The sequence below is a fragment of the Entelurus aequoreus genome, linkage group LG14 (assembly GCF_033978785.1).
Source record: "Entelurus aequoreus isolate RoL-2023_Sb linkage group LG14, RoL_Eaeq_v1.1, whole genome shotgun sequence".
NCBI lineage: Eukaryota > Metazoa > Chordata > Actinopteri > Syngnathiformes > Syngnathidae > Entelurus > Entelurus aequoreus.
In genome coordinates, this window is record NC_084744.1 from 13,743,408 (window position 1) to 13,765,990 (window position 22,583).

The following is a 22,583-nucleotide window of genomic DNA, read 5'->3' on the forward strand; positions in this document are numbered from 1 at the left end:
TATGTATATATATATATGTCTATATATGTGTGTATATATGTATATATATATGTGTGTGTATATATGTATATGTATATATATATATATATATATACATATATGTGTATATATGTATATATATATACACATATATATATTAATATATATATATATTATATATATATTTATATATATATATATATATATATACATATATGTGTATATATGTATATATATACACATATATGTGTATGTATGTATATATATACAAAAATGTGTCTATATATGTATGTATATATATACATATATGTATATATGTGTATATTTATATATGTATATATATATACATATATATACATACGTGTATATATACATACATATATACACATATATATACATATATGTGTATATATATATATATACTTATATGTATATATATCCAGCGACCCCCCGTGACCCTAAAAGGGACAAGCGGTAGAAAATGGATGGATGGATAGAATGTATGTATATAAGTGTATGTATGTGTGTGTGTGTGTGTGTGTGTGTATATACAGTATGTATATATATATATATATATATATATATATATATATATATATATATATATATATATATATATATATATATATATATATATATGTATATATATATATGTCTATATATGTGTGTATATATGTATATATATATGTGTGTGTATATATGTATATGTATATATATATATATATACATATATGTGTATATATGTATATATATATACACATATATATATATATATATGTATATATATACATATATGTGTATATATGTATATATATACACATATATGTGTATGTATGTATATATATACAAAAATGTGTCTATATATGTATGTATATATATACATATATGTATATATGTGTATATTTATATATGTATATATATATATACATATATATACGTATATATACATAAGTGTATATATACATACATATATACACATATATATACATATATGTGTATATATATTTATATACTTATATGTATATATATCCAGCGACCCCCCGTGACCCCAAAAGGGACAAGCGGTAGAAAATGGATGGATGGATAGAATGTATATATATATGTGTATGTATATATATGTGTGTGTGTGTGTGTGTGTGTGTGTGTGTGTGTGTGTGTGTATATATATATATATGTGTGTGTGTGTATATATAAATATTTCCAAAAAAGGACATAAAACAAACAAAATAACAACGTTATGGCAACGGACAGATCTGAAGTTGATCCATAAATGTTTAAGTTTTGATAAAAGAAAAATAAACTATACAGTATATAACTTAATGACTGAGACATTCACCCTAACGCTTACTGTATATATTGTATTTGTTTTGAAAGTGAAAACTATCAAAAGGGCTCCTGCATATGCTTTCCTTTTTCAGTGTGCGGCCCCTCAGCGGAAAAAAAAGCTCGGGCATCCCTGATTTAAGGGGATCCAAGTGTCCCTAATGACGCAAATGGACATGTTTGCCATCAGCCAAATGTTGCGTGTCCTATAAATAAATGCAGCGCGTCCTGACTACACTCCAACGTGTCGGAAGGTGGCAGAGTGTCAGTAGTAGGAGGCTCGCCTTCTGTGTTGCTTTCACGGCCAATCCACCAATCAGCCCAATGAGCTAAGAGAGCTCCGCCCACTTACTGTTTTTTTCCCCTCTCCTTCTCTTCCCGTTCCCCCCTCCTCCTCCTCCTCCTCCTCGGAGTGTGTAGATAGTCACATGTTGTTTCCCCTCCCCAGTCCGGCGTATACTCACAGCCGCAGCAGACATGTGTTATTTATCTCTCAGATGTGGGAGAAGCAAGTTGAATCTTAAAAATTAACAAAGCGCGTCGTTTTTTTTGGTTTTTTTTACCTCTTTTTTTTTTTTGTACTTCCTAGTAGTATGGCGAGTCCGCCGGGCGACGCCGGACCCCCGCTACTATCCACCGGCGTGAAGAAGTGTGGCTACCTGAAGAAACACAAACATGGACACAAGCGCTTCTTCGTGCTGAGGGAGCCCGGCGACGGCTTCCCTGCCCGGCTGGAGTACTACGAGAGCGAGAAGAAATGGAGGAACAAGTCTGCCGCCAAAAGGGTGATCCCGCTGGACTGCTGCTTGAACGTCAACAAGCGAGCGGACGCCAAACACAAACATCTCATCGCGCTTTACACCAAGGACGAGTACTTCGCGGTGGCGGCGGAGAGCGACGCCGAGCAGGAGGGCTGGTACCAGGTGTTGACGGATCTAATCTCGGAGGGGAGAGTGTGCGACGGCTCGGCGTGCAGCTCCGCGTCTTCGCTGGTGGGCTTCGACGAAACGAGCTACGGCGTCATCACGCCGGTGAGCGCCGCCTATAAGGAGGTCTGGCAAGTCAACATGAAGTCCAAGGGCTTGGGGCAAAGCAGGAATTTAACCGGCGTGTACAGACTCTGCCTTTCCAGTCGGACTATCAGTTTTGTCAAGCTCAACACAGAAGTGGCCTCGGTCGTTTTGCAGCTGATGAACATCCGGAGGTGTGGCCATTCGGATAGCTTCTTCTTCATAGAGGTGGGTCGCTCGGCAGCCACTGGACCCGGCGAGCTCTGGATGCAGGCCGACGACTCCGTGGTGGCGCAGAACATCCACGAGACCATCCTGGAAGCCATGAAAGCCATGAAGGAGCTGTCAGAGTTCCGCCCCCGCAGCAAAAGCCAGTCTTCAGGCACCAATCCCATCTCCGTGCCCACCAGGAGGAACTTGCACAACCTCCCCCCGAGTCAGACCGGCCTCCTCAGGAGGTCACGCACTGACAGCATGGCTACGACGTCGCCTGTTGGTAAATTCTCCTCCTGTCGAATACGCACGGCCAGTGAGGGCGATGGCACCATGACACGCCCCATGTCGATGATGGGGAGCCCCCTCAGCCCGGGGGTCCACCGCACCCTCCTGAGCAGGTCTCACACCATCACCGCACGCCCTTGTCGGACATTTGAATCCTCTTCCCTCCAGCACAGTAAGTCCATGTCCATGCCTCTGTCTCATTCCCCGCCCACGGCCGCCCCTAGTCTAGTAAGCCTGTCCTCATGTCCAGATAGTTGCGCTCCTCGTCCCTCAAGTTGCAGTGCTTCCTTCTCGGGCTCCCCCAGTGATGCAGGGTTTATATCGTGTGAGGAGTATGGCTCCAGCCCCATTGATGCACGGGACCTTCGGCTGCCTCTCACATTTGGTAGCAACACCCCTGAGTCTCTAAAAGCGGACACTCCTCCTTCGCGGGGCAGCAGTGGGCTTGAAGGATACATGGTAATGGAGCAAAATTTTGGCTATCGGTGGTTACCAGAGCGGGACAAGTCTTACCGAAAACGCACATACTCCCTTACCACCCCCCGCCAGCAAAGGTGTCTCCCCCAAGTGTCTTCAGCCTCCCTTGATGAGTACACACTAATGAGGGCCACATATACAAGTGGAAGCCAGTCTTCTCGCAGGTGTTCCCCTAAAGGAAGCTTCCCTGACGAGTACAGGGATGTCCAGATGAGTGACAGCAGTGGTTACATGCCCATGATGCCTGGCGCTGCGCCTCACACGTCAGGAGCTAAGACTGACCCTTACATGCCCATGAGCCCCATGTGTGTGTCTGCTCCTAAACAGATCATCAACCCCCGGACGCACTCTTCCTTGGCAGGGCTGGCCCCACATGCGAACTCCCCGGGCAGTGTTTCCCTGGAGGATAGCGGCTACATGCGCATGTGGTGTGGCATCAAAATGTCAGTGGAGAGCGCTGATGGAAAGCTGCCAAATGGCGAATACCTGAACATGTCTCCTGTGGACCCTCTGTTGTCACTCCCAACCAGAGACAACACCCTCAGTAATATTGGAGGAGAACCCCACCCCAAGCACCAGCACAGACAGCCTTACACTTACAGCACCCTCCCGCATTCACTTAAAGGCCAATTGCAACGCAACTGTTCCGTTGACACTGACCAGTATGTAGTGATGTGTTTACAGAGACAGAGGATAGAGGAGGAGTCCAGCTACTGTCCTGTCTCTCCAGGAGACTCTGTGGCGTCAACAGGCGGAACCCCTTCATCTGCTCCCCCTCCCCTTAGATTGGCTCAGAGTAACGGCGGCCTGGCGCACAGGGGTAGGGCGTGTCGGCCCACCCGCTTGGCTCTGGATTCCCTCAGAACCTTACCATGTATGAGTGAACACCCGCTCCCCTCTGAGCCACGCAGCCCCGGGGAGTATATCAACATCGACTTCAGCAGTCCTTCCAGTGACGTGGTGGCATCCACTGAGGGCGCCAACAGGGGATCACCATCGCTCTCGGACTATGTTAACGTGGAGCTTGCCTCGCCAAAAACTGTGGACACCCCAGCTGTGCATGACATGCAGGAAGAGGAAGGAAAAAGGGCAGAGGTGAGGGGGGTGGTGGATGAATATCCCCTCCAGCATCACAAGATTCAAGTCAAGGATGACTACACTGAGATGACTTTCGGTCCTCTGTGCGCCACGGATCCCGCTCCCCTCCCTTCCAGCCCCACCGCCTGTGTCCAAAGACTGAGCCTTGACAGCAGCCTTGTGATAGACAGGGTAACACCCGCGCCAGTGGACTCGTTTCTCCTCCCTTCACTGTCTGTCACCCTTGCAGACCCTCACAGGGGTGCAAAAGTAATCCGGGCTGACCCTCAGGGACGCCGGCGACACAGCTCAGAGACCTTCTCCTCCACCACCACTGTCACACCTGTGTGCCCATCCTTTGCCCACGACACCAAGCGCCACAGCTCAGCTTCAGTGGAGAACGTGTCTCGTGGCGTGAGGAGTGCCGAGGAACAAGACGAGGAGTACGTGAGCAGCAGCATGTGCAGGGAGACGTCTGCGGGCTATCAGAACGGACTCAACTACATTGCCTTAAACTTGATGGAGGGTACCCTCGGAGGGTGCAGGTTAGGGGGCTGCGACGGACTCCTGAGATACAAGCCGGCCTGCGGCTGCAAGGGCAGCATGAACGGCTTCAACTCCAGCCCTTATGCCAGCATGGGCTTTAAGGAGACTACTGCAGCTGCCGTGAAAGGTGAGTGCCTCTGCATGTTGTACACACACACTCATTCAAGGAAGCTTTCATTCATGAAGGGAGTGGTATCATCACTGGAGCAGGATCTGTCGTACTGCTACTGTGTACTCTGCAGATTGACTCGTGGTTGCTTAGCAGCGCCCTGCTCATTTTCATTCCCAAATTGTGAGAGCGTGGTGTGCCAGCCTGCCTGCCTGCAGCGACTGTGGTGACTGTGAACACTCATGGCCTAGCTCAAAGCTGATCATCCGAATTGATGTAAGCCTAATCAAAAAGAACATTGCATTCTTTTCGGCTTGTTGCTCAACAACATAGCAACCTACATAACTTACTGGAGTTGCGCAGTTTTACGTGTCACGGCGACCGAGGCAAGTTGTTCCTAACATGGCTGTGAGGTGCAGTTGGCAATGTTTATTTAGGATTAGTCACCCCCTTGTCACACCCATGACACGTGGAGAAATCCCACAGTGCTGTTTGCACTACTTTTATGCCACAATCTATCTAGAATCTTCTCTTGTTTTACTTTATTTCCCTGAAAGACATCGGGTGAATTCACATGGTTATCAAAACCCAGGTGTGTGCCAAACAAGTGGGCCTGCTTGAGATGTGTGTCGGTCTTCAAGGAAGTACACTTTATTGCTGGTCAGTTTACTTGAGTTAAAAAGTAAACGCTGGCCGGACCAAAGACACGGACAAGTGTTAAAATGGAATTTCAAACAAGGCAAATATGTAAGATAATGCATTGGAAGTGCTTTCCGTTTTCTTTGCTATATCACTTTCAATATATGTGTAACAAAGGCGCTTTCTAAAAGTATGTTTTAGAAGCTTCTCGTGAAATTTAACCAAAAAATAACCTAAGTATTAAACAGAGCAGACAGCATTTTGGTCTGGAATATTTGAGTTCTTTCTAAATGCAGCCTTTGATCCTACGAAACTATTAGTCTGAATGCTAACAAACCGCATCAAAGTATTTTTGGTCTGGAACTAGCGTGAAGGCAGGAATAGTGTAAGACCTGATCTAGTGACACCTGCAAAGAACCAGCATTTTGCACCTAAGTGTAAAAACAGGTTTATGGCTCCTGTATTGGTTCCTATTGTGTTTATATGGCTGAATACTACACTGTTGACGCATTGTCTTTCCGGGAAAGAACAGTTGCCATCAAAATATCACCTTTCACCTCATTCTCTGTGCTGTTGCATCTCTGGCTTTTCATGCCTCTCTAAAAGGCAGGGATTATTTACATGGATAGGTGACCTAACGGGGGCATGTCAGAAGTCGCTGTTGTACGAAAAAAGACAAATCCAGCAATGGGACTGGTTGTCAAGCATCTCCCCCTTGGTTGAGGAAAAACACAAAGAAGTCTTAATTGCTGTTGATAGTCTGTGTGCCGGTCGTTGTGCTTCTTCTTCTTTTTCTAGTGAGAGCGCTCAGTGCAAGTCATCGGGCTCCCCACAAAAACAAGTGAGTCAGTTGTTTATCAGTTGTCAGGTACTGGGTTTCAGGGCTGGAATGTGGGGCAGTGTGCAAAGGTTGCTGGGAGAGGTGAAGGCTCACTTGTTTTTCTAACCTGGCAGCGTGGAAGACTCTGAAAGGGGTGGGAGTTTTTTGTTGTGTTTTTTTTGCTACGAGCAACTTCCTAAACATGGTTATATGAACACATGGATATGTCTTGTCCTTTTCATAGTATGCTTTTTATGAACAAAATCTTGGACTTTGAATTGATTGATCGGCCACACAAGAATAACTTTTCGTAAGACAAAAAAATATAAACACATTTTAATAAAATAAATGGTGGCTTTGACATGCTAAAAATCGTAACCGATTGTTTATACCATGGGTGTCCAGAGTGCGGCCCACAGCTTATTTTTTACCGCCCGAGGCACATTCTAAAAACACTATTACTAAAATAGAAATAAAACCCAGATAAAATGTAAAATTAATGTAAAGTAAACAGGTGTAATGTAACGAGAACAAGTTGAAATGTTGATGCTAATAACACAAAGCTGACACGCAGGTAGTTTTTTCTCCTAAAAAAATGTTTTGGGTGTAGAACAGGGTCTCTTAACCTTTTTGACCTCTGGGCCCAGCTTTTCAACTACAAAGGAGCCCGTGGCCCACTCGAATATTAACACTCTTACTCTAACATATTTAAAGTTTAACAGGATAAACCTTGTCAAATAGTATAAAAGCATCTGTTAATCATTAATCAAGATTATTATCAAGGCTTATGTCATGCTAATTACAAAAATGTATACTAATCAAATTTACTGCAAAAGAAGGGACTCATAAACAATGATGGAAAATAAATGTACATACAATTGCGCAGTGCTAATATGAATAAATTCAAACTAAATAATAAATATTAATAATATATCTGTTTCTTAAATAAACTGTCAATAAAATTAAAGTGCAAATGAAAATACAGCTTCACCACTTTTGTCATAATTTTTGCACTTAGGAAACGTCTCTATGACTCACAGACTTCTTCTGTTTGTTTGAGATTGACATTACTGTCACAAGTGGCGCAAAAGTGTATTACAACTGAGCACCGCTGCTGTCCATACGAACCGCAGCTGAGAAACAGTTATTATTTGGCGGCCCAACAATGGTTAAGAAACACTGGTTTAGAACATAGCTTTAACTAGATACGTCACTTCCCTTTTAGCTTTCAGCCTACGGCGAGCCTAAGTTAGTCGGGCAAAAGTGCCAACAGAGTATTCCATCAATCCAATCCAATCCACTTTATTTATATAGCACATTTACACAACAAGAATGTTTCCAAAGTGCTGCACAGCCATGTTAAAAACAATATTAAAAACAATATTATGCTACACCAATGACTGAATAAAAACAAAGAATAAATGAATAGAAAACCAATACAGATACAATATAAAAAATAAATATGATTAAAAACTATTTTTATTCCATTGTTGTAGATGACACGAAAACAAATACAACAAGAATGCAGGAACATTGCTGCACATGGTTGCAAAATATGCCGTACGGTTGAGACAAAGAAACACAGTAATATTTTTGTAGATAAGTTTTTTCAAATTAAATATTGTGGAATTATAGAACATGTTTCTATGTTTTCCATGAAGATTAGTTAAGGAAAAGAGCAAGTTATGATTAATTTTCAATATACAACACATTGTATTGCATTGCCTTAATGGTAAATTGGCCTCAACTAAGATGGCAGCCACGTAGGCACGTCGCTTACATTGACTGCTACAGCGCTCTGACAGATCGACATATGTCTATTGAAAATGAAAACATCAAAATGGCCCCCACATCCTTTAATTTTTCAGTGTGCTGCCTTCAGTGGGAAAAGCTTGGACCCTCCTGGTTTATACAACTTGATAACCTATTAGGTCGCTTTTACGTAAACAAACTTAAGCCTGGTGTATACTCTCGTGTCACGTAACGCCGTCTTGTCCCCTCCTTCTGCCTTCGTGCACCTCCCAAAAATCCCAAGTTAGCGTTGCCGGCAAGGAGGGTCACTGAACACAGGCGAGCAGACTTTGTGCTTAAAATGCAAACATTATTGTATGAAATAAAACGAGTGATTAAACATTTGCATGAAAACTAATCGTTTTTCATCCTATTGTGTTGTTGTTGCGTCCAGAAGAAGTCGCAAAGTACAACTCTCTTTTTAACTTTTATTGCCAATCTTGTGCTAACACAGGTTCAAATCTGACACCCCACTTATTTTTTCCCCCACACACAGCACTTCTCATTCTCCGTCAATAATCTTTCAGGCACGGTATATGTTAACGCTGAACAGGTCAATACAGATAAACACAAGCATGTCGTTAACTTACAATAGTTATTTAACAGTTTTGCATGATAGCTCTCTCTTGTCCCATGTCCCGAACGGCTGAATAGCATCCTCTGCCGCGACTCATTCAGAAGTTGCACAGTCCATCTTCACGATGGTGTTTTCCTCTAGTTTATAAGTAAAACGCCCATTAAAAGTAAACTGATGATTCTGAATGATTAGTTCCAGTGTAGACGAAAATGTCGATGTTGTGGTTGTCGTCTATCGTCACTCTTCACATGAAAAAATACAGTATCTCGTCAAGGAAAGCTACAGGTGCTCCTTCTGGACACACTGCCCCTTAGTGTTTTGGGCGAGAATTACAAGGATGAACTATAAATAAAAAAAGGCGCTACAACCTACATCAGTGGTCCCCAACCTTTTTGTACTTGCGAACCGGTCAATGCTTGAAAATTTGTCCCACGGACCGGGGGGGGGGGAGCTAGTAAAAAAAAAAAAATATATATATTTTTTTGTCTTAAAGAAATACAATCATGTGTGCTTACGGACTGTATCCCTGCAGACTGTATTGATTTATATTGATATATAATGTATAAAAAAAATATATATATATATATATAATGTATATATTGTGTTTTTTATGTTGATTTATTTAAAAAAAAAAAAGAAAACATTTAAAATTTCTTGTGCGGCCGCGGCCCGGTACCAATTGGTCCACGGACCGATTGGTACCGGTGGTTGGGGACCACTGACCTACATGACGCAAGAGTATATTCCAGGCTTTAGAGCAAGGGTTCCCAAAATGAGAACCCAAAGTATGTCCCCGATCCGTTTTTATTAGGTTTCTGACTGTAAGAGTAAACATTTGTAAGTGCTTAACGTTTTAAAATTTGTATTAATTGATTGTCAATCAGTTTTTGGACATATGTATTTTTATTCCATATAGGTTGCAAAAAAATCAATCTCTGTTGAATCAATCAATAATTTGAGTCTTGACCAATATTTGGTCAAGACTCCCTTGAAAAAGAGGTATATTTTCCTGGTTAAATAAAGGTTTAAAAAAAATAGATACTGTATAAATATATGTAGATATTTATTTTTTTTGTAAGTTACGGTTGTTGGAAGCTGTTTACTACTACTAGTAGTAGTAGTAGTAGTAGTAGTAGTACTAGTACTACTACTGCTGCTTCTACCACTTCTTAGGGAAGAGATTAAGCGTCTTTATTTCTCGCTATCGCCTCCCCCGGTCCAATAGTTTACATTCCCTTCACAGTTTCCCAGTTTGAAACAGTAGGAACTTAAACCCTATGTCCTCATTTGGCTTTTGCAGTCACCCTGTGGTGGGGGGTGCGGAGAGGGGTTGGGCTTAGGGGTGAGGAAGGGGAAGGGGAGGCAGTTGCCTCTCTAGAATTCAACATGAGAATAAGTGGGAGTGCATTCTATATATTGCTTGCTGTAGATGGAGTTTCTTGTTGCGGTGTGTAGTGTAGTAGTGGCTTTATTTATTGGGGGGGCGGGGGGGGGGGGGTCTACAAACTCAGGGTCATGGTGGGTTAATTTTTATTGGGTTGTTGATTTAAAAATGTTGCAGTATGTTTTATTGATTATCACAGTGATTTATTAGCAAATAAAAAAACAGCCTGCCTGTCAGTGTGAGCTATGTGTTATAGCTGGCAAAGAGTATCATTATTAGTGTTATAAGAAGTAACATTTTTACTTTTTATCATTACATTTAGGCCCTTTTGCTCCTTTTATTTTTAGGGCCAATAAAAAAAACAACCTTGCGTCAATGTTATGGTAATACAAATAAACATGTATTTTAGACAGTGGGGTTAATTGGTTGGTTGTTTTGGTGCTTTGACTTGACTGTTCTACTCTTAAAGGCCCGCATCCTGACCTCACCGAGAATGTGAACTTTGAACTGCAGCAGGCGAGGCTTTGAGAAATGAAGCCATTTTTCACAAAATTATACCCTATGGAGCGTACAAAATTCTGGGTTCGACAACCTTTTCCTCAACCACCCCCAAACTCTCCGTTGTAACAGAATGCATGGTTGCATTTAGGGGAGAATCTGACTCACTCTCTCCATGCCTTGCCGAATATAGCAACCCAATACACATACACACACACACACACCGTTCCATTTTGTCGGTGCGTCTTCCTGTCTGCATATGCGCAGCCGCCAGCAGATGGTCGAGAGCGGGTTGTGTGTGAAGGGGGGTTCAGTCAGGAGTATTTGCACCTGCCCCGCCAAGCAGCACTCACTGGTTATCTGGCTCTTTTAGGAGGAGAGTGACAATACGCTAATGACCGGCCACCATCTGCCACAACAACAGGGAGAAGGTGGTGTGTGTGCGCGCGCGCAGAGGGAGGTGTGTGTTCAAGAAACCCCTCCCCCCGTTTTTATTTTTGCATCTTCCCTCCCCCCGATTCCCCGCCTCTTCTCTCTCCAGGCATCGCTTTCTGTTTTGCAGAAATCATGTGATGCAACCAAGCCTGCCCCTCCTCCTACTCCTTCTTCATTGACACACACATGCTATATTTGGCATCGTTGCACATTTTCTTGTTGTTGTTGGGCTTCCTGTATGCAGTGATCCATGTAGCAACTTAAGCTAACCATATAGAAGTAGTGTGAGCAATAATATATAGTATACATACTCATGGCTTCTCCAAACAAGGCCTTAGCATCGCTATTTTAATGTCACACCATAGGCGAAGGGAACACTTTGCTTCTTTTTTCCCCCCTCACCTGTCCCTCTTCCCCTACAGGCAGCATGATACATAACTCTTAAGAGTACAGTACTCTAGGGCGGGATGTTCTGTTCGCAGATAGGAAACAAAGTCAACCCTCTTCCCAATTTAGCTCGCAGGTAAGAAGGCTTACATTCACTTTGTGGGATTAAACATTGTAGAGCGGCTTGGTTTGTCTAGAGCTGTGCGTGCTGTGGCCTCTTGAGGGTGAACTTTGACCTAAACCTAACCACATGGTCAAATTAAATATATTAGTCCATAATGGACTACAGGTAAAATTATTCATATATTTGCCGATTTTTTTCTTCTTCACATTTTTGAAATATTATTTAAATGGTAAAAAAATACTGTAAAAATGCCAAAACATCTAATAAATACCCGTTAATTTTCCCTATTTATTTTAAGGAAAGAAAATGTGTGCTTGTTGCTGGAATGAAACCATTGTACTTCTTGTAGTTAGTCGAGAATCTGGTAGTCAAAGGTATTTTTTAAAATTACGCAATAAAACAACAGAAATGCCAAGCATTCTTGAGATAAAGGTGTGTACTTTGTTTTTCTTGTCATAGGGGAAATCACCTTTACTAATTAGTTAATTTAACAGGTATATGCTTACAAAATTAAGCACCCCACTCACATTTCTGCATATATCTTTGAGGGAGAGTACTACAGAAAGTAAACTTGGATATACGTACTTAAGAGTAGTCAGTAGGAACGATCAACGGTAATATTGAAAACGGCGGTAAAACTCCCAACGGTTAGTGTTACCGTATTTTATCAAAATTATCCTGAAAACACAATTGATAACCACACTTTAATAAACTTGTGGACCGACTAGCATTGGCTTGCTAGCTAGCGTAAATGCTAACATAAACACAAGAGACATTATTGTCTTTCCCCATTAAAGGCTTACTGAAATGAATTTTTTTAATTTAAACGGGGATAGCAGATCTATTCTATGTGTCATACTTGATCATTTGGCGATATTGCCATATTTTTGCTGAAAGGATTTAGTATAGAACAACGACGATAAAGATTGCAACTTTTGGTATCTGATTAAAAAAAGGCTTGCACCTACCGGAAGTAGCGTGACGTAGTCAGTTGAACATATACGCAAAGTTCCCTATTGTTTACAATGATGGCCGCATGAAGTGAGAGAGATTCGGACCGAGAAAGCGACAATTTCCCCATTAATTTGAGCGAGGATGAAAGATTTGTGGATGAGTAAAGTGCAAGTGAAGGACTAGTGGGGAGTTGAAGCTATTCAGATAGGGAAGATGCTGTGAGAGCCGGGGGTGACCTGATATTCAGCTGGGAATGACTACAACAGTAAATAAACACAAGACATATATATACTCTATTAGCCACAACACAACCAGGCTTATATTTAATATGCCACAAATTAATCCTGCATAAAAACACCTGCGTGTTTGTTATGCTAGCTCCTATGCTAGCTCCTAGCTCCATAGAACACGCCAATACAATTCAAACACCTGATCAACACACACAATCACTCAGCCCAAAAGACCGTTCACCTAACCCAAGGTTCATAAAGCTTATATATTTGAAAAAAGTTACGTACATACGCAAAAAAAAGTTGCGCACATACGGTCAAGCGATCAAATGTTTAGAAGCCAAAGCTGCATACTCACAGTAGCACGTCTGCGTCTTTGTCATCCAAATCAAAGTAATCCTGGTAAGAGTCTGTGTTGTCCCAGTTCTCTACAGGCGTCTGTTTATCGAAGTCAAAAGTCCTCCTGGTTAGAGTCTCTGTTATCCGAGTTCTTCCATCTTGACTGCATCTTCCGGGAATGTAAACAAAGAAGCGCCGGCTGTGTACTGTTGTTGCTGACTACGTTCGAAAAATACGTCCATTTCGCACCGACAACTTTCTTCTTTGCTTGCTCAGCTTCCTTCTCCATAATGCAATGAACATGATTGCAACAGATTCACGAACACAGATGTCCAGAATACTGTGGAATTATGAAATGAAAACAGAGCTTTTTCGTATTGGCTTCAATGTGGAAGGCATATCCGTGTTCGCCGGGCTACGTCACGCGCATACGTCATCCTCAGAGGCGTTTCGAACCGGAAGTTTAGCGGCAAATTTAAAATGTCACTTTATAAGTTAACCCGGCCGTATTGGCATGTGATATAATGTTAAGATTTCATCATTGATATATAAACTATCAGACTGCGTGGTCGGTAGTAGTGGGTTTCAGTAGGCCTTTAAGAGTAGTCAGTAAGAACGATCAACGGTAATATTGAAAACGGCGGTAAAACTCCCAACGGTTAGTGTTACCGTATTAAATCAAAATTATCCTGAAAACACAATTGATAACCACACTTTAATAAACTTGTGGACCGACTAGCATTGGCTTGCTAGCTAGCGTAAATGCTAACATAAACACAAGAGACATTATTGTCTTTCCCCATTAAGAAACGTTATACCCCAATTTGAACCTGTTTGAACACTAAACAACTAGGATATTCACATTGAACATACAAGCTGTGCCGTGCTGTGTCTTGGCACAAAGTGATCGATCTATACTCCATAGTGTCAAGTTGACACAGACGGAGGTGTTTTAAACAGGAAGTGAACTCTTACAAACCAAGCGTCTTTTCTTTTCGTTCTCGCCATTTCTGGGTCTAAATTGGCTGTCAAAGTGTACCAACTTGTTGGAATATGCCTTCATCCTTCTATCCACCTGAGAGGCATTATTTATGATCTACAATAAACTTCCACAAGCAAGGAAGCGAGGAAGCAGCTTACCACTCAATATAGGCACACAAGCTAGGGATCACGGCGCCTCTGTTAATAGTTTGTCTGTGTTAGCGCTTATAATAACAATATCACAAATATTTGGGTAATATTCAAGTCAGGAAATATAAATGGAGTACTGTTGCTGCTTTTTGGATGGTTATTGATTGGGTTTTATGGGAGGAATAGATTGGCTCCGCTGTAAGTGGACTTTTATTTACTTTTATTTACAAGTTAGAATGCGTCCTTCGTCATGTCTCTCATAATGATTGTGAACGATAGGCAAAATTCTAAAAAAAAGTGCAGTTCCCCTTTAAATACGCAGACATAGTTTCCGCACGGCTGCTGTAATAGAGCGCACATGAGAGCGGGGGTGCCTGTGTGTGTGTGTAAACTGTGAAGGAGATTCTTTATTTTTGTAATATTTTTTTAATGCCCACATGTATAATTTCAACGTTGTTGATGTGCATTTTATTAAGGAAAGAAAGTCATTAAGGTAATGGCAAGCAGAAAAATCTTTATTTCAGCTATTTTTCCAATAATGAGCATTGAGGCTATGAAGTACGCACAGCTGTTGTTGTCTAAATAGCTGGCAGATAATTCTCTAACATGGTAATGATAGTGTCATGGTTTGGAACTACATGAGTACTGCCAGCAATTAAGAGCTCTGGTTCAACTGTGACATTGTGAGGCAAAATAATGAAAAGTAGCTTCATCACACCTCTAAGATGGCTCCAAGTGCTTTGCTGAGGAAGATGAAAGTATGTCTCCTCCAGACCTATACTACTAAACAAGTTGTACACTGGCTACTCTAAAGCATGTCCAAGTGTACTTTCTGTAGTATCACCCTCGAAGATATGCTGAAATGTGGATGTGTACTCACTTTTGGAAGATACTTTTTTATTTAACTAATAGTTGTCTTCAACAACTATCCATCCATCCATTTTTCTACCGCTTATTCCCTTCGGGGGCGCTGGAGCCAATCTCAGCTACAATCGGGCGGAAGGCGGGGTACACCCTGGACAAGTCGCCACTTCATCGCCGGGCCAACACAGATAGACAGACAACATTCACACTCACATTCACACACTAGAGCCAATTTAGTGTTGCCAATCAACCTATCCCCAGGTGCATGTCTTTGTTCAAAACCGATGTTGCATTCTGTTGTTTAGTCCAAGGTTGAGCACAGCTATCAGGGCTTTGTTTTTGTTGTGGCAGAGCAAAGATGTGGGAGGTCAGAGGTCACGAGGCAGTCGCCGGTGTTTGTGTAGTGGAGTGGCTCTGCGATAGAGGAGGAGCTATCCAGCCAGCGGGAGGCTGGAATGTAAACACAACATATCCCAGCCTGCTCATCTCTCGGAGAGAAAAACCTTACGTCACTCTTGACATTTTTACCTTTGGAGGTTGTTTGGTTACATGTCAACAGCATTATGGAGTCTGAATATACAAACTTGAAATTGGAAAATTTCTGTAGGGCTACTAGTAGTTGGTTGATTCAGTGGAAAGAAGTACGACTACGACATTATATCAACAATTATCATTATTGTCACTATCAAAACACAACTACGTTTGTATATTTCAAGTTCTTGGCACTCCATCCAGCCTGGATCTTGACCAATTATTAGTTACACTCATTAAACGATTAATCAAAGCAAATTAATACAAATCAGAGCTGTAGATATAATCTGCAGAAAACCAACACAATAAAATTTAATAATTTCTTTATTAATCGCAAATTTAGAAAAGAACGAACGAAAATGACTCGTTTTGAGAGAGTGTTGGTCTATCACCTGTGAGACCTCAAGCAACTGTTATTAGACAACCTTATTTCTAGATGTGTAGAGAAGCCTGTTCAACTCTTACAAACCCATAGCATTGCATCAGAAGTCAACATGCATAATTTAATAATAACCTTTAAGAGTACTTTTCAGCACAGTTCAGTGATTTAAAACTGTTTTACTGCCAATAACTGCTATCAGGCATTTTTATTTTAAGATGTGTAGAGAAACATGTTCCTTTTTTATTGTGTGTCTACAAATGTATACCAGTAGAAGTCACCGTGCTTCCATAACATTAGAAAGTCAGATTTGCATAATAGTCAAAGGCAACCTATAAGAGTACCTGCAAAACCTGTTTTACTGCAAATAACTGTTATCAGACACTTTTATTTCATTTTTACAATTGTAGAGCAGAATAATTCAACATGCTTCCATAACATTAAAAAAGTAAAAGTTGCATTAGAGCACAGGTGTCAAACTCAAAGTCCGGGGGCCAGATGTGGCCCGCCACTTCATTTTGTTTGGCCCTCGAAAGCCTGGAAATAATATGTATCAATAAAGTACTGTAACTTTCCTTACTAAATGTATTCTTTATTTGTATTTTGGGAGGAAAAAAATGTACTCCTTTAAAAGAACATGTAGAAGGGTAGTTGTGTTAAAAAGTACAAATCACAGAGGGGGAGATACAAGGTTTTCATTGGCTGGTAAATGACACAACTGTACAGAATCAATGTTTCAAAAGGGAATATGAAAACACGTGAAAAGTTCAGATAGAAAAAGCTAGAAGAGCGAAGGGTGGGCATGTTTACGTCGGAAGAGACCAGGCTGCTAATATTGCCCCCACTAGCCCCCTTTGAATGGAGCCAGGCTAAATTTAGCCTGCTAGAGTTAAATAAATAATGAACCGAGTGAGTGAGGGTTAGTGGGAGGAGGATGGGGGGCCAAAGAGGTGTGTTCATGTACCCCCCGCCCCTCCCAAAAAAGAAAAAGGGAGGAGGGGTGTAGGAGCCATTGGGTTCACTCCTTGATGTACCGCTTTCTTTCACCAACGCCCCTTTGACTCCCATCCCTGCTCTCTGACCACCACGTGTGTGTTTGGAGACATGATGACATTTATTTATCGTCTCCTCACCACACTGCTTTATTAATCTTAAACTGTCAAGTGATTCATTTTCCCGGCAGATCTCAGTCATTCTCACCAGAGTGTTTGCCTCGACAGGCTACTGTCTGGACCAGCCCTGACACACACACACACACACACACATGCGTACGAACAGATTGTTATGGGCCGTCGGTCCCATGACCTCACTGCATTCCCGCTCCTCTCAGTCAGGTTGATTCTGTTACTGTGGTTTTTCCACCCTTCTCTTTTTTTTTTTTTTTGCCCTCCAGTGAACCCAAACACTGACTAAGTGTACATTTTCTTCCAAATTCTATTTCATTATGACACGATCCTCTCACTTTTTGCAATTTATGATGCCAACGGCCGAGAACAAAGTGTGTGTTTATAGTAGGAGCGTTGTGGGGAGGCGGGGGTCAGCCAGGACTGAATGAAAGGTTTGTTTTAGAGAATGACGATCACATCCAGCTTTGTGAAAACAGCTCTTGTTCGCCTCCGGGGGAAGAAATGCGGCGGGCTGAGCTGCTGTGATTGTGTGTGTTGTCGGCCGGGACTTCCTGTTTGATGGCTGCATGCAAATGAAAGCTCGCAAACAAGTGCACGGGGGCAAAGGTCAGCACTGTTTTCCACTGGGACAGAAAGCGACACTGTGGCAGAGAGCTATGAATGAGAATAAATAAGTGTAATCTGCATTTTACACAAAATTAATAACACGGACACTTAACAATTTGACATCATTCTCTTGTTTACATTAAAGCAACAATATGTAATAATTTTAGCCTACTTCAAAATTGTGTTGATGATACACTTGGGATAATGTGAATTAGGGATGTCCCGATCCAGGTTTTTGCACTCCCGATCCGATACCGATGTTTTTGCACTTCCGATCCTAAACCGATACTGGCCGAGCATGTATTAAAGTTTAAAGTTAATTAGCCTACTTAGTTGTCAGATTCATGTTGAAAAGGGTTTTAGTACTCTTGATAACAACTAGCCAGCTGAATTAGGTGAGTTTGAATAATACACAATGGAGATGTTGACGTGCAGAGTTTCAAACACTCTTCATTTTCTAGCAGGGGACTTTTCAAATGATGCTACACATTAGCAGTAATGCTACTTTTTATAGCAACGCTTTTGCCCCACACTTGACAAATTACGGTTGTCTGTTCGACATATTCCCACTTGAAGCCAAACCACCGCCAGACGATGGACCCCCTGCTGTTTTTCTTGGGAATTAATTAATTCTTCCTTCATTATTACCGCTCACACGGCTACGCTAGCATCACAGCTAACGTTAGCCATGCTGCTACTTCTCTGCAGGGAGGGTGTATACGTATGTGACGTATGACGTGACAGTATGTGACGTGTGTAAGAAGGTGCGCTTGCTGTCTGTGAGAAGCAGACACAAGAAGGAGTGGGAGTAGCCTGTCGTGTAATGCCAGCAGCTAAAAGCAACTGCGTGAGAACGTATACTGCGATATCACCATATAGTCATTTTCTGTATCGCACAGAGACAGCTGACATTTTTATCGGTAACTTTGAATTCACATGGCCGTCTTAACGGTTTGGACACAGACCTGTGGATGTGTTGAAGGTGTGCTGCAAAATGCGCAACGGAAATTAGGGAGCAGCAGAAAAGTGGAATGTATTATTTAAATCGGTGCGTTGGAAAACACAGACCGGAATTTTTTAAAAAACTGGATCTGGATTGGCATTTTCCCATGCCTTGCCGATACGCATTTTTTGGCAAATATTGGCGGATGATCCGATCCAAATATCGGATCGGGACATCCATAATGTGAATAGCATCTTACCTTCAGGTGACCTATTTTATTAGTTTGTATTATGGGTGGACAAGCCAGGACCCAACAAGTGCTGCTCACTAAAGTCTTAAGGCTTATATAATTTCTTATTATGTGATTTTCATATAAAAAAAATAATAATTATATTGCTACATTATAAAATTGTTTTTTTACTTTTTTTGTTTCAATTTTTGAGAAGATCTTATTGTTTATTGTGAGTTTTTTTTTTTTTTACATACTTTTATTTTTTTAATTTTTTTTTATTAAGCTTGGTTAGTATATATTATGTTTTATTATATAAACCTCTCCAAAAAATGTTTTCCATAATTTATTTCCATACATTATTTCTAGTTGGTCGGTATTTTTCTCAAGTTTTTTGTTATTAGATTTTTATCTAATATTTAATTATTACGGTTAATATATTTCATAGTTGCATGTAGCTTTTTTGTTTTTTGTACATAATATTGCCACCTGCCTTGACTCACATATGAACTTGAAGTGCCATCCCATTCCTAACCTATAGGGTTAAATATGATGTCGGTCAGCCTTTTTCAACTCTTCTGGGAAGGCTGTCCACAAGGTTGCGGAGTGTGTTTATAGGAATTTTCGACCATTCTTCCAAAAAGTGCATTGGTGAGGTCACACACTGATGTTGGTCGAGAAGGCCTGGCTCTCAGTCTCCGTTCTAATTCATCCCAAAGGTGTTCTATCGGGTTCAGGTCAGGACTCTGTGCAGGCCAGTCAAGTTCATCCACACCAGACTCTGTCATCCATTTCTTTATGGACTATGCTTTAAGAGTACATTTCAGCACAGTTCAGTGATTTAAAAACAGTTTTACTGCCATTAACTGCTATCAGACATTTTTATTTTAAGATGTGTAGAGAAACATGTTCCTTTTTTTATTATTTCATGTCTACAAATGTATACCAGTAGAAGTCACTGTGCTCCCATAACATTAAAAAGTCACAATTGCATAATAGTCAAAGGCAAGTACCTGCAAAACCTGTTTTACTGCAAATAACTGTTATCAGACACTTTTATTTAATTTTTTACAATTCTAGAGCAGACTAATTCAATATGCTTCCAAAACATTAAAAAAGTAAATGTTGCATTAGAGCACAGTCATGTTGGAAGAGGAAGGGGCCCGCTCCAAACTGTTCCCACAAGGTTGGGAACATGGAATTGTCCAAAATGTTTTGGTATCCTGGAGCATTCAAAGATCATTTCACTGGAACTAAGGGGCCAAGCCCAACTCCTAAAAAAAAACAACCCCACACCATAATTCCTCCTCCACCAAATTTCACTTTATTTGTTGCACCGGTGGCATCCTATGACAGTTCCACGCTGGAAATCACTGCGCTCCTGAGAGCGGCCTATTCTTTCACAAATGTTTGTAGAAACAGTCTCCGTGCCTAAGTGCTTGATTTTATACACCTGTGGCCGGGCCAAGTGATTAGGACACCTGATTGTCATCATTTGGATGGGGGGCCAAATACTTTTGGCAATATAGTGCATCAGTTTTATTTTTGCATATTTTTGACAAATAAATTCCACATGTTCTAAACATCTTTTAATGTATTATGTATTCTAATTTTAAACAAGAATTATATGTTTTGTATAATCTAATTAAACATTCTATATATTTCCCCACCTTATTAGATATTTGCATATGTTGTCTATGGCTCAAAAAGGTCAAGTGTAAAGTAAGTTGTTGCTGTGTTTGGAAGTTGTCCCAAACTTTGTAATACACATTACTGCCACCTACAATACTGGAGAGGAATACCATTGCCCGATTATGAATTATGCCATTGATCATCACAATAATACATTTGTCTTCTTTGTCTTCCAGAATGAAGGGCACTGACTCCGCCCCCTTTTCTTCCTTGACTCTCCTCCTGGTCGTTGGGTTGGGCCGCCGCAGCCAAGTGACGATGTCGCCTCGGCAACAGCTGGACCGCACACTGCAGCCGACGTCCTCTGACCCCCCCCCCCACCCCTACTCCCCCCCAGCTGTCGTCTCCGAGAGGTCACAGGGACTGCAGTCGTCACCATAGCAACACAGACACTTGACCTTTGCCCCACATGTTCCTTTGAGGAGCCTTTGGGCGCTGCTGCTGATGACCTAAAACAGGACTTGTTGGTAACTCGTGAACTGATGTGTTCATGCAGGACTGCGAATGTTCACCATAGAACCATCGAGACACAAAACCACACCTGGAGAACACATGCACAAGCATGGCAAAAAAACAAAAAAAAGAATGCATACAAAAATATTTATTTATTTATCGCGGATGTGTATGCATTTGGTTTTCCAAATGTGTGAATTTCTATAAATGATAAAAAACAAATTTAAAAAAAAAAAAACCTACCTCAGCAAAAACAAACAAAAACAGGTTGGTTAAACACCCCCCATCGTTATATATAGAAATATATATGAAATATTTATTTTGTCTTTTTGATTTTTAAATTTTTTTTTTTAAGAACATGATCACCAATCCAAAGCCTTACTCTGGCCCAGGGGCTGTTAAGTTTGGACCTACACAACCGCAAAGAATGAGCCACTCTGAGATTTCCAAGCGACATTTATGATGACAATGTGTGCAAAGATGATTTATTGACTCCCCAAACACTGCAGCACACCTGTGGCCTGTCGTCTGAGCCCAAGTCTCAGCACCTCCAAACACTTTGGACCTGTTCACCTGTAAGCCCCCGCGCACCTGACAGGAAGTTATGACCTGTTTGTGGGGCCGGGGGGGGGGGGGGGGGGGGGGGGGAGAAGCGAATGTTCTCTGAAGTTCTTGCTATGTCGAAAACTAGGGATGGGCATTGTAACCAAATCATAATTAGTGGGTTTTCTTTTCTCCAGTCGGAGGAAAGGGCATGAAAAATGACAATACAATTTGCTAAATACACTTGATTTTCATAACATTATTCTTTTTTTTAATAACAGTTTTTACTATTTTTTTTTGCTAGTAAAATTTTTTTTTTTTATTAATATGGTCATCGTTTTTTGTCATGACATGATTTTTTTTTTTTAAATGTGGAATTTTATTATTTTTAAATTCAAACTTTTTAAAATTTTGAACTTTTTTCTGACTTTGATTAAACATTTTTTTAACATAAAATTCCGGCTTAAAAAAAAAAAAAAAAAAAAGTGAATATGACTTTTTCATTTCAAAGTTTCAACTTTTTCTGACTGTTTAGACCACGGGTGTCAAACTCATTTTGATTGAGGGCCACACCACAGTAATGGCTGCTTTCAGAAGGCCACTTAAAACAAAACAAAAATTCACATTATGCATGAGAGTAATCGAAATGCATATACATTTGATAAGATTTTTTTTATGTATAACTTGCTTTAAAATCATAAATAAAAGGGACGAGCAGATATTTACGTTTTTATCTTACAAAAATAGTTTTGCAATACAGTATATAATATAAATGGCATGATCAGATAGTATTACATTTTAAAATACGCATTTTTGTTCAGTCAAAATTGAAAGAACGAACGCATTTAGTAAAAAATAAAAACATTTAAATAAGTATTTTATTGA

The 22,583-nt window shown here is 41.0% G+C and overlaps 1 protein-coding gene and 1 long non-coding RNA gene across 3 annotated transcripts in view; one reads left to right on the forward strand and one right to left on the reverse strand.

Moving 5' to 3' along the window:
- The window catches only part of LOC133664397 (insulin receptor substrate 2-like), a 30,382-nt gene that overhangs the window by 7,006 nt on the left and 793 nt on the right, over positions 1-22,583 (forward strand). Inside the window, exons 3-4 of one of the 2 annotated variants that reach the window (XM_062068981.1) lie at positions 1,895-5,040; positions 20,879-22,583. The exon at positions 20,879-22,583 is cut by the window's right edge and continues 793 nt beyond it. In XM_062068981.1, coding sequence (XP_061924965.1) covers positions 1,896-5,040; positions 20,879-20,883 — 3,150 coding nt within the window. In that variant the 5' untranslated portion in view covers position 1,895 and the 3' untranslated portion in view covers positions 20,884-22,583. Of the gene's footprint in view, positions 1-1,730; positions 5,041-20,878 lie in introns of those variants that run through there. The other variant, XM_062068980.1, reaches the window with a different exon arrangement.
- LOC133664418 (uncharacterized) overlaps positions 21,061-22,583 on the reverse strand; it is a 36,524-nt gene continuing 35,001 nt past the window's right edge. The window contains exon 4 of the long non-coding RNA XR_009828579.1: positions 21,061-21,151. This is a non-coding gene — a long non-coding RNA (uncharacterized LOC133664418). The remainder of the gene's footprint in view (positions 21,152-22,583) is intronic.